General features: G+C 31.8%; 1 protein-coding gene across 2 annotated transcripts in view; it reads left to right on the top strand.

The window, feature by feature from the left end:
- LOC149065669 (salivary peroxidase/catechol oxidase-like) overlaps nucleotides 1–13,681 on the top strand; it is a 151,837-nt gene that overhangs the window by 45,958 nt on the left and 92,198 nt on the right. Inside the window, exon 1 of one of the 2 annotated variants that reach the window (XM_089253859.1) lies at nucleotides 7,906–8,136. The exons of the other annotated variant lie outside the window; for it this stretch is intronic. Coding sequence (XP_089109985.1) covers nucleotides 8,132–8,136 — 5 coding nt within the window. The 5' untranslated portion in view covers nucleotides 7,906–8,131. Of the gene's footprint in view, nucleotides 1–7,905; nucleotides 8,137–13,681 lie in introns of those variants that run through there. 2 annotated transcript variants of the gene reach the window in all.

Genomic DNA, 13,681 nt, shown 5'->3' with positions numbered 1-13,681 from the left:
AGAAGTGTTGAAAGTCCAAGTGAGTCAGTGACCAAAAGAGTGATTTAGAGACAGAGGCATATTTACAGGGAGCGAGGATAAGCGGACGATAGCCTAGGCCGGCGAATTTGAAGAAACAATTGTCAAAAAAACTAGCTAGCAGGTGGCAGAACCATGTATCCGCTTCTGTTCACAGATATTACCTGCAATGCCATCTTAACGCATGTGCTCACCCGGGCACGGCCCGGGGGCCTCAAGAGAAGCGGTGCCTTCCAAAATCCAGCATCGGTTATAACGATATTGAAGGTTCCGTGAAATTATGTGGTTACAACCGAGGTTGACGTTTTCAAAACCTAAAAATGTAATCTGACTCAATAAAATGCTGTGCATGAAATTGAAATTTCATTACGATTCAGGTGACCATATTTTATCGAGAAAAATGTGTGAAATAAGACTCACATAAACACGGACAGCGCGAATTTTCACCAAAATATTGCGGATTGTGAGCGAAATTGCCAATTATTAATTATAAACAGTCCTTGGCTGGAAATAGAGAGCTACAACAAGTCGGTAGTGAATTAAAATGTATTCACTAAAAAAATGTTGAGCATGGCACATATGTGTGATGAATATTTATATTCATACATAATCATAGGAATTATGATAAAATTTCTAAAGCTAGTAAACTATCTTCGTCCCAGATTTTGATGAAAATTTCAAATCCAAATATGGTATGAAAAACACAGAAAAAAACGGAACATTTTGATAATAAAAAAGTTTAAAAGGGCAAAATTACGGTCGGCCTGGAGAAAAAATTATGGACCTTCCAACCGAGTTGGACTGTTTATGAAAATAATTATTTATACTCTTGTTCGTGTTTTTAGTAAACTTGAATCGTCTTAATTAAAATTTTAATGAATCATAAATATTCAAGAAATTTAATTTCTGTATTTCTAATGGATATGGATTCTCTTATACTGGTACTTCATTTCAATATCAGTATTTTTTCGGTACAAAAACTAGATATTTACTTGAGTCAAAACTTCTAAAGCTTGGGATTTTATGGAAGTTTTTGCTCCTGGGCATGTGTGCTTTTAGCCAGCACAATTATACAATTACACAACAAGGCTTTGGCTCGCATAATTATACAATGGAATCGATTAAGAGTAAGTTACGATTTAAGAAGTGGAAATTCGCCTATGAATGAATAATAATAATAATAGGGGAAATCAAAATAATTTAGTAATACTGTATTCTCAGCGCTAAAGCAGTATAAAAAATCCCTCCTCTTATTTCCTCACTAACGGTGATTTCTTGTATAAGAAGGCCAGAAGTGTCGAAACCGCTTAATACATGCAAACAACGTTTAATTATTTACAATGATATCCTAGGCCTGAAAAGAAATACGAAAACAAGTGATAATTGCTGTATATATTGACCTTTGAGTGAAACAGTCTCAGATCACGCCTTTGGCAGTGAAATTCTGTTGATCTCTCTCTATGAAAGGCAACTGTTACACCTACGGGCTTTTTCATGTTGCCTTTTCACTCTCTCTTTGTATGTGCGTGCTCGAATATCTTTTATTCCTAGCTAATTAGAAAGATGCTTTGTATTGTGTTAGTTTGAAAAAAGAGCTAAAAACTTGTTTTTCAAATGCACTGCTTTGTTTTTTGTATTTTATATATATTTTTCGAATAAACACATGAGAAAAGACTCGAGGAAAACGGGCGTGGGATTCTGTTTGACTTAATCTAAATGTAAAATAAAGTGATGACATGTCATGTATCTAGACTCACAGTAATTAATATACCTTGCTTTCATCTTATTTTATCGAAATGTCTGCAAGCATTGAAAAAGAAATTTAATTAATGCTAAAAAAATTATTATAAATTTTAAACTGTGATTGCGATAAATGTGATATCGGACAGCTTCACAAATCGATATAGTAGTTTCTGAAATACAGTCTAACTTGTTTGTAACGCCATTGAAGATTCTACGAAATTTTGTCGCTATAACCGAGGTAGACATATACTAGAATTTTTTTGAAAAAAAATTAGATGAAATCATGAAATTGTTGTCTCACGTGCTCAGAAATTTTATTGATAAAAATACGGGAAAGTAGAATCATGAACACTGAACACTCTCGTCAAAAATATTGCCAATTCTGGGCAAACTTGCCAAATATTTCTTATAAATGACCCTTGATAAAAAATGCAGTGCTACAAGTCTGCATTGATTTAACATGAAAAAAAATTGAACATGAAAAATATGCGAGTTGAATATTTATTTATTTATATTTATAATCATATTAAAAAAACACTGTTTATAAATTATGCAAATATGTCCTTAATCCCTGATTCTAGTAAAGATTATGAATTAACTTAAGCTTTTTGTTGGAAAAACCGGGAAATACGGTAATGTCTCGTATATACGGCTCATGTTGATTAAAACGACGGAGCGCCAAACATATAATATCTTTTTTTTTTTCAAAGTTAAGTATCACAACCACTGACAAACATTGCCTCAATGTCTAGAAATTTCATGGGAAAACGCCATAAAAACAAGAGTGAAAGTGTCGAAAAGGTGTCCTCATATCCGAGATCGTTTCGTTTCTGTCGACCTCACAAACAAGGCTTGTTAATTTATATTATGCTCGTTCCATTATTATTCTCTATGGCAGCGTTTGTAAACCTTTCTGAACCCAAAAACCAGTAAAATATGTAAAACAATTCGACGAACTACGAACTTGCAGAAAGAGTAGCGTGTGTGTGACCATGTGTACCGTATTTTCACCATTCGACTTTTTTATTCCATTGTCCCGTTTTTTCAACGAAGCTTATTTGAATTCGTAATTTTTACTGAAATCGTGACTGAAGATAATTTTGATAACTTATAAATTATATTATGATAATTATGGCTACAACTATTTATAACATATTAGTCATGTTCAACTTTTTTTCTCGCGAACTATATTTCAACTCATTGCGAGTTTCAGTAATTCCTTATTTTAAGCTCATTGGTAATTTTCAGCCATTTCAGCAACGATTGGTGATTTTTCCTACTTCATGGAAACAATTGGCAATATCCCGTATTTTTCCGTATTTCGAATCAGTTTCCCGTATTTGTCTTGAAGAAATATCGTCACCTGGTTGTGATAAATGATTTTTTTTCATGAGATAACGTACATTTACGCTTTCTGTGATTTGACGCAGTACTTTATTTACCTACTATTCAGCAATAATTAGCTAATTCGTCATAAATTGGAATTTTTGGCTACAATCAGCTATACTCCATACTTAATATCGCAATTTACCTTATTTTCCTCGATGAGATACGTTTACCATAAGTATGAAGGTCTAACTTTTATTTGAACCTATAAGAAACTGCTTCCAAACTCTTTCTAAAAGAGTTTGTCCTTTTTGGAGTTTAGATAATTTCTCAAAAAATACGGGGCGAATCGTTCTGAAATTTCGGTCATATATACCTTATATTGGTACTCACCATTTCCCGTGAAAATTTAGTCACGAGTGCATTTAAGAAATCGACAAAAATGTGAATAAGAAAAAAGTTTTTGATCAACCCTGTATCAGATCAATGATTTGCAACTTTCAAGAAATATTTTACAAACTTGGTGCAAAACTTCTGTGCATTTTTGTAAGAATAGCACGTATATTCACGAAGATATGTTTTAAAATAAAAATTCCAATTTTCATCGCATGTTTTTCACATATAACATGCGGAGTTTTCAACCAATTTTTATGAAATTCACAGAAAGTCTGGCACTGTACATGAGACACCCTGTTTGTGAATTTGAAATGTGACAAACCATTGTTCAATCAGATATCAGTATTTTAATTAAATGCGCAAAAAATATGGATTTTACTTTTCATAATTTGATTTCCAGATATATAGTAAAACGTATATGAAAATTCCAGCTAAATGTCGTGAAAACTCAGTAAGATATACGTGATATTGTGAGCTGTAATTTCGAAACTTGCTGAAAGTAACTAAATAATAAGAGATTTTCCACAAATATATATATATATATATATATATATATATATATTGGTATACAATTATTTTCTGTTATTTCATTTTTGACTTCAGTTTGTTTATTTTGATGGCATCATACACGCGTGTTATGCTAAATACTTCTCTCACATGGCATCAAACATGAGCGTCTTCGCTCATTCGCATAATGCTGTGGGATTATTCTCGAAATAATCAAATAACAGAAAATAATCACATACCCAATATATATATATATATATATATATTTGTGGAAAATCTCTTATTATTTAGTTACTTTCAGTAAGTTTCGAAATTACAACTCACAGTATCACAATTATCTTTCTGAATTTTTACGAAATTCTGCTGGGATTTTCATATTATATATCTCGCAATCGAATTCAGAAAAATAAAATCTATTTTTTGCGCATGTGCAATTAATAATCATTAACTAAAAATACTCATATCTCATCGAAAAATGATTTGTCACATTTTAAATTCCCACACAGGGTATCTAATGTGCAGTGCCAGACTTTCTATGAATTTTATAAAAATTGGTTGAAAACTCCGCATGTTATATGTGGGAAAACATGCGGTGAAAATTGGAATTTTTATTTTGAAACATATCTTCGAGTATATACGTGCTATTCTCACGAAAATGCACAGAAGTATTGCACAAAGTTTGTACAATATTTTTTAAAAGTTGCAAGTCATTTGCAGTTTTTTTTTCTGAAACAGGGTTGATCAACACCTTTTCTTATTTAATGTTTTGTCGGTTCCCTATAAATGCTCTCGTGACTAAATTTTCACTGGAAATGGTGAGTACCAATATAGGGTATATATATGACCAAACTTTCTCAGAACTATTCACCCAATATTTTTCTAAAAAATCGAGAAAATGTCTGAACTCCAAAAAGGACACAGACTTTTGGAAACATAGTGTACATTCGTTGCAGAACATACGTTGAGAAAAGCTGCTCTACGGGATCACAATTGGCAATATTATAGTCGTTACAGGCATTTTATGTCGTTACAACCGAGTTTCACTGTATTCATATTCTTATACTGATAATTAAGAAAATAGCATTTCTAATTAATACACGATATTTATATTTGTTCTCCATTATGAAAATTGGAACAGTAATTTTTACTGTGTAACAATGTTCGATTGGATACTCATGGATCTAAATAGGATTTGGTAAAGTCATTGTTTTGTTGTACTAGAAAGAGAAAGTGGTCGTAATGTAAATGTAATAACTCGAGAACAAAACAAAGAAACAAAAACTGCTGAGCTGAGTCAGGGTGGGACACCTTAGTGCCGGTAAAATTGTTCGTCGATCAACACACGAGCGGAAGAGATCACCTACATCTGAATCTGTGTATGGCTCATTATCTATTGTAACACTACATATGCACTGAAACAAAGTCTTTTTTTTTAATGCAAACAATGGAACAATGGTAATCGCTACCGAGTCGTTTCTGAACGAAGATAACATCAAACGATGAGATCAAAACTTTGCTCCAAAACTTGGAAATATGTCTCCAAAACTATTTGGAATTTCGAAAATAATACGAGGAACTAGATTGTTATTTTTAATAGAAAAAACGGAATTTATAAAGAATAATGTAAATTAATTCCAGATGTATACTGTATGTTACGGTAAGCGTGATAAATGTAGTTATTATACATAATAACCGGGTATTATGCATAATCGCCGAGAATTTTGGTAAGTTTGATAAATATCCCTAAGTTAATCGCTTTTATTGGCGATTATGCATTGTACCCAAGTGTCGCGTCGTTGGTAAACATGATATATATAAATCGTAATATATACATCATATACTATACATGATAATTCATACATATATTGTATCATTATATCGGGATACGACTATATTCATCACGCATTCTAGATTCATTTCGAATATTTTTCATATTTATCAAATTTACCAACGATGCTTGGCTATTGTGCATATTTGCCGGTTAAAGTGATAAATTTATCAAACTTTCCAAGACGATTGGTAAGTATGCATACTAACCGATTCATCGCATTTACCGTAACATATATATCTAATCACGGTATATTAAATACAGTACTATAATTATGGTATACCGGGGGTTTCACGAAATGTCCAAAAGGAATGAAAACTCTATGGTTGATTCTAAGAATAAAATAAAATGTGGAAAAAGATAAAAAGAAAAATTATAAAGAAATTTGGCTATGATAGTAGTAGCACTTTCATGAAATAATAATTCTGAGAAATATAAAAATTAAAATTAGAATTTTCTACAGTCTCTGATCAAAAAATGTCAATTATTAAAACCAGTGCATTTCCCTGTTTTTCCAGAAGAAAAATTTACCCTGCAACATTTAGATAAAAATTTATAGAAATGTCTCGATGTAGAAATTCTTTCTTTTTGCCACTTTTTCTGTATTGCTTAAGTGGCCAAGTTTGGAGAAATGCAGGGGTGGTCGCAGAAAGTAGAAAAAAAAATCAAGAAGTTCAATCATTAATATCTCGGGGAATTATTTATCAAATATTACATGGCAATCACAACGAACCACAGAATTTATGTATTTCGAAAACTTTTTTGCGAACCCCTCACCACCATGCAACAAAAAACAGTGCTACGTTAAAATAATCTAAAAATTAAATATTTTAATAAAATTACAACATAAAATATTTTAATAAAATTACAACATAAAATATTTTAATAAAATTACAACATAAAATATTTTAATAAAATTACAACATAAAATATTTTAATAAAATTACAACATAAAATATTTTAATAAAATTACAACATAAAATATTTCAATGTAAGTATTATAAGTATAGTATTTTAATTACTGTTTAATCATTTTGGGATGTTTTAATCGAAATTTTAAATTATTTTGTACATAATCAGAAATAATGATGTAAGCATGAAAGAAGTAATTCCATCACCAATGAAAATTCAGGACTAAATTATTCCAGCACCAATGAAAATTCAGGATTAAATTATTCCAGTGCCAATGAAAATTCAGGATTGATGAAAGAAATAATTATAAAGCATCAATGAAAATACAGGATTAATTAAATAAATAATTCCAGTACCAATGAAAATTCAGAATTAAATTGTTCCTGCACCAATAAAAAATCAGAGTTTATGGAAATTTACAAGTAACGGAGTGGGGGGGGGGGGGGTGGTGATAAAAATTCCAAAGAACTTGTGAAAATTCAGAATTAATGTAAGAGATAATTTCAGAATTGGTGAAAGCCTCCAATACAGTAAAATCTCGATATAACGATACTCTGTGGACCTAGAAAGTTATCGTTGTACAGGGATTATCATTATATCGAGAAGCGGTAGTTGAACGTTAGACTGTCATTTCAAAACAAGACTTGAGAAAATATCGTTGTAGAGGGATTTATCGTTATATCGAGTATCGTTGTAGTGAGGTTTCACTGTAATTTACCGTGAATACGGGGCCGGTGCGTCCCAACTCGACGCACACCCCAGTGCGGCTCTGAATCCAACATCAACTGATCGTGTAAAGCTCATCAAGTTATCACTCACCTGATTGATTAGAATAATCGAGATAGCCTCGTATATATAGGTTGTATTATACTATATCTACATATTTAAATGCTGCGTAAAATAAATACATAAGCGAAATGAAAACGAGAATCACGTTCACCATTATAATAGTAACACCTGATTCAGTGAAACTGCTTATTATAAGTAATATCGTATTTCGAAGGTTGAAGACCCCGCTAAGACCCCGAAGGATGATCGAGCTACTACTAGCAGAAAGAGGTGGAGATGAATCCTTCTATCTACCCGCTCGTGTGTATGTTGTTAGGTTTGTAACCACTGACCCATTTATGAAGTCTTCCTTTCCCAGAGTCTCAAAGTGTTGGGTCAAAGACATCGCTTTGAGAGCGCGAAACGCACTCCGTTAAGACGTTTTACAGTCTCTTGTTGTGTGTGTGTGCTTCTCATAGGAAACAAATTATTTCTGGATTCATTGGATTCTCTCACTCTCTACGTATTTTTTTTTTTTTTTTTAAATTCATTTTTATTTTTCTAAAAAAAAAATTATAGGGTTTAACAAAAATTGTGCCGATGTTCAAGGAGAGTTAGACGTTTCCTACAGATATGTCGTAAGTACTTCTATAGTTTTATTCCGTAATATATTTTGATCATTAAGAGTGAAAGCGGTAAATAAACAAAAATAAGTAAATAAATAAAAAGTCATCCCGAGACTTGAAGAATTTAGTTGATGAAGTTCCCCCATTTGCATTCTCTATAGTATTTACGTACTATGGAAATGGTTGTCTCGTTAAGAATGACTTCGTCTTCTCTTACTGATTACTATAATTACGTATGTTTATTTCTTTCTTTTTTTCGAGTTGTGAAATGAATCACTTTAAGAAAGAGAAAGTTATTCTAAGTTATAGGGCAGACGCCTTGTCCTTGGCAAATACTTGATGTAGGTTGACAAGGACATTATTCCGCGTAAAGACTGGCGAAACAAATTTAAGAGCATGGTGTTAATGGGAATTGGTGGCTTTCTAAAAAAGCATTAACACGTTCCCCCTTCTTTTTTTTTTTATTTCACTGAGGAGTTGGCAGATAAATATGCAAAATATATACAGAAGTCGGTTTATTCCCTGTAATATAAATACGCAACGGAAATTAATTACACACTGTAGAAAATTTTGATAAATATTATTGTTACTATTTTTCTTCTTAAAAATGTGATTATGAAACATTTTGAACATTTCGGGGTCTTTGGTAAAGGAATTTTATTTTCGTATCAATACCTTCAGTCCTGGAATTTTGTAGCCATCTGGAATCGAATTTAATCTGCCGGTTCGGTCTAATTAATTAATTAGTTCGGTCATCTCAGTGCTTATTATTATAGTCATAGTAATACCTCCGGTTTTCGGATTTCGTAGCCGTCTGAAATCGAATTTAATTCTTATATATATTCGATTACATTTATATAGAACATTCGATTATACATTTATATAGAACATTCGATTATACATTTATATAGAACATTCGATTATACATTTATATAGAACATTCGATTATACATTTATATAGAACATTCGATTATACATTTATATAGAACATTCGATTATACATTTATATAGAACATTCGATTATACATTTATATAGAACATTCGATTATACATTTATATAGAACATTCGATTATACATTTATATAGAACATTCGATTATACATTTATAAAAATAAAATTCGAATATTTATGCATTTATACAGAAGTCGATGAATTCTAGAATATAAATATGTGATGGAAATTAATATTATAGCTTTTAGAAAATTTTTTGTAAATATTAGTTATATATTTTTCTTCATAAAAATTTGATTATGAAAATTTTGAACCCCTCGGTTTTTGTTGAAGGAATTTTATTGTCGTATTACCGTCGTATTGTTGTATCATTTATTGGTACGTCAATACCTTCAGTCTTAGAATTTTGTTGAGAATCGAATTTAAACTACCGGTTCGTTCTAATTAAACTTCGAGTATGAACCAGATGCAATATTTGTTGATTAACCGAAAGAACAGCGCAAATCCTCACGATATTAATTGTAATTACACTAAATGTCGCAATTAAAAGTACTATACAAAGCATAATTATTTTTTTTACGAATATTCATTCATTTTGAGCAATTTTAATTAATTCAAGCTATTTAATTAAGCTTTTGCAATTAATTATCCATATAATTTAATGTGTCAGTTATACATTTATAAAATAATTTTTACAAAATTCATAAATACAGTATTAGAATAATTTAACTCCCTCGCAGGATTATTTTTCTTTTGCGATACTGCTAACAATACAATGTCACAACAATAATCTGATTCCGAAATCCTTTGGAACGTCATTTTTTGTCAGAAAAATATTAGAATAGTACTTAAATTTCCCTTAAACTACTTAAACTACCGAAGTTATCACATGATTCTATCATTTTTTATGGATAAGAAACATGATTTTGAGGAGAGCACGAATGTTTCAACGCTCGCATGCGCTATCATAGCTTCAAATATTCTATCCTTCAAAGTTTATGTTAATATACCTCTGGTTCTAAAAATTACACAATAATCGTTGTTGCTAAAACAGGGTGCAGAAATTTTCCAGAAAGGTGTTATCAGAATCGATTCTCAGGCTACTGTTTATGGCTCTGGTTATAGGTCACACGATGTGCTATAGTGAGAAACAACAACTAACCTGTATTTTTTCAATTGAAATCAACATGCTTGTGTAGTCCAATTTTTTTTTCTCCTAAAATTATATTTCGTTTTCTGTGTTTGTTTCAGCCGTTATATTTATTTGTTGCCAGCGACGCCTTCCTCGTAGAGATACGTAAAAAAAAAAAAAATTAAATTTACTTGAAAGCAATTCACCGGGTCTCAAATGTCTTGGTCATGCCTGGCCTGTCCCGGCCAGCCTATAAAAGAAAAACATATGTTTATAACGGGTAAATATTCGCACGCGATTCATTGGTGCTCATAAAATCTGCCGCATTTTCAACAAAACTAGCAAATTCTTCGATTGATGGTGATTACCCATCGTGAGAGGAAAAAAACAACAACAAAAAAAAAACAAACCATCTCATGGTAGTGAAAACTGGACGAACTCTAGCGTAAAAAACGATCATTCATTGTGGGTTCGGTCTAATGAGCTAAAGGAATGTCCCTGATAAGATTTTTTTGCGCCTCGCAACCTCGAGGCTGTTTATAAAAAAAAAAAATCTGATTCTTGTCTCAACACGAACAAAAAGAAAACAATCACTTGAATAATATCTCCAGTCCTTGTACTGGCAAGCCAAATAGATGTAATTTGGAGTCAGACAGAGTTCCAGACATGCGATACATGACTTGATATTGAGTGTTTATCAATCTAATTCCACAGCTGGCTTGACTGAAACTGTTATTTTATTGAAATGAAGATATTTATAGCCTATTATAATATTTGGATATTTACTGTAAAGGCTATAATATCTCTCAAATTCAATAAAATTAATAATTGGGCAATTACTTTAAAAATATTCTAATGAAATCATTAGATTTGATAGTATCTCAAAATGTGCTATTGGAATTCATTCTGTACTGTTACTATGACACTCATTTTTCAGTAGCATATTCCGGAGCTACTTTGTAGCTAGAGGGGGTAACTTTGCACCCATCCTGAAAAAAAAAATCAACGTTGACTAGCAGCTATTCTAATGGAAATTTCCAAAAGATTTTGAATTTTCCGACAAGAGACATCATCAGTCAACTCATGTATTTGATTTAGTGATGCATCCGCCATTTTGGATATCGCTTGCTAAACATATCTGTGTTGGTTGAATTCACCTGGAATTTTTGTCAAGAAAAAGTTTCATTTTGCAGTCAAAAAATTACTTAATTAGAAAGCAAATGCTGTTTATTTATATGTAGAAACTAATTGTCTTTCACATCATGCCTATAAAGTTGTAATTAACTGATAGTAATTGGATGGTGATGTTCTGAGCGGAACTCTCTCTCTGGGCTATTTTGCACCACCTAAAAAGTCGGGTAAAAAAGCAACCCTAGTAGTTTTTTTTATTTCGTTTTAATTTCTTATTAATTCAGTTCAGTGTCAATCCTATTACGTTCAAAATGAATATGCTTGTCTCTGGTTTTTTGATAAAATACCAAATTTCATTCATATCAGTTGCTTTTTCTATATGCTGAAATGAGATGAGTTACATTTTTGTGAATTTCAATTTTTTTTCCATTGAAGACAAAAAATCAATTTCCTGCCAGTTTCCCGCAGTAGCTTACTATACTGTGGCTTCATAATATTTTGTCTGTCTTAGAAATAATCATTATATTAGGTCGTGCAAAGTAACCCGCGCCTGTGAAAAATTTTAAAAAAATCATAACAAATTTTGATGGCTTTTTGTGGCTCTATACCTGTTCTCACATTGTCTTAAAATATGTCAACATCATTTTCAAAAATCATTTTACATATTTTCTATGTCCAACATGAGTTTTTCCTGACAAACTCTCAAAAACGGTGCAAAGTAGCCAGTGTTACGGTATCTAAAGAGTCGGTGTTACAGTTATTAGTATTATTAGTTTTTTTGATAAGAAGAGTGAAGTATGAGTTGTAAATCGGTCTTACAAACTTATTTGCTTTATCGCGGCCTTCCAGAAATCCATCGATTCCCTTGCTTATGCAACCCATATTGTATCTGTGGCTGCTACCGCTCCTCAAGAGGCGACATTGTTCACTTTGAGAAACGCTGCTGTTTAAGGATTTTTCATATAAGAGGTCGCAAAACTGCAAATGCATTCACTTCAATACGAACTGTTTGAAACGATTTAAAGGTGTTTTATACTGCTGAAATGACTGTGTGTTCTGGTATTCACTGAGAAATGTGTATTTTTCCAATCCAGTTACACCAGAACTTCCTTACATCCAAGAATAATGGATATTTACACTCATTTGCCCAACACGCATGTACTGTGTGGAGCAAACTGTCTGCTAAGGTGGTACACAGTTCCAATCTGTTCGCATTCAAAAGGGTCTGAAGAAGACCCTTCACAATTTTTATTACGTTTCAGAGTTTCAGATATTGATAGTAGCCTATATATACGTCCATATGTGTTGTAACTCTGATTGAGTACGAGCCGTTGGCCTTCATAAGCAGTTATAAATGATTATCATGTATAAAAAATACTTCTTTTGTTTGGCGCAAGAAACGAGTAGATCTAAGTTTTGTTGCCGAGTTCCTCGATAATTCTGTTTCATGGCTTGTTGATCTGGATTAAGAAGGAGGCAGGTCCAGAAGCTGCATCTTTCGTAATAAGCAGCATACAGTCTAACCCTTATTAATAAATGCAGCAAAGTATGTGGATGTGATGGATTTTTTGCACGAAAATTAGTCGAAAATTACCGTAGTCAAACAATGAGGCTGCTGAACTGGATGTCACTTAGGATGATTTCAACCAGTTAAAAAAAATTTAAAATTTGAGTTTTAAGTTTAAAAATAGAATACCATAACGATAGTATGAGTTCCTCATGCAAAATTATTTTCCTAAAAATATCAAATCATAATTTTGCAGAAAAATGGAGGTAGCTCCAATATTAAAAGCTCACTCCGTAACTCATAACAGATATTTTTTGCATTAATTTAAAAAATCATGTGTAAAAATAAACTATAACTGAGAAAAAAAAATTCGTGGATGTAAACTTGAAGAGTAAAATTAAAAAAAAAATTGGTTCACCAAAAGTATATATATAGATAAAACGTAATCCATATATTTTTTTTTTTTTGCAGCAAAACCTTTCAATTGTGAAAGTGCATTTGACGGAAGCAACATCAACTAAAATAAATCTGTTGACGAAGTATTAAACAAGGGATTGACAACTTGCGAATTTCCTACTTTGATAATCTCTATAAGGGGATGGGATGAATCAAATATTATGCTAGAGGACTATTCTTTGAATTTTTGATACGTGATGAGCTGTCAGAACCAGTTTTCGTATTCCGTCCGTCAAATAAATCAAGCTTATTTGAAAACACACATATCGAATTTAGTGAAGCACATGAGATGTTGCCCCATTTGCGAATCGGGTCGGGAAAGAGTGATTTTTATTGTCGTTTCAAAAACTGTTTGATCCAACACCATCCAAGTGCGGAAA

This window comes from Pholcus phalangioides, unplaced genomic scaffold (assembly GCF_987345545.1).
Source record: "Pholcus phalangioides strain wild (caught in Gottingen) unplaced genomic scaffold, Ppha-v1.0 ptg000039l_1, whole genome shotgun sequence".
In the NCBI taxonomy this organism is placed as follows: Eukaryota; Metazoa; Arthropoda; class Arachnida; order Araneae; family Pholcidae; genus Pholcus; species Pholcus phalangioides.
The sequence above is the reverse complement of the archived record's forward strand: the minus strand, read 5'-3'. Positions and strand labels throughout refer to the sequence as shown.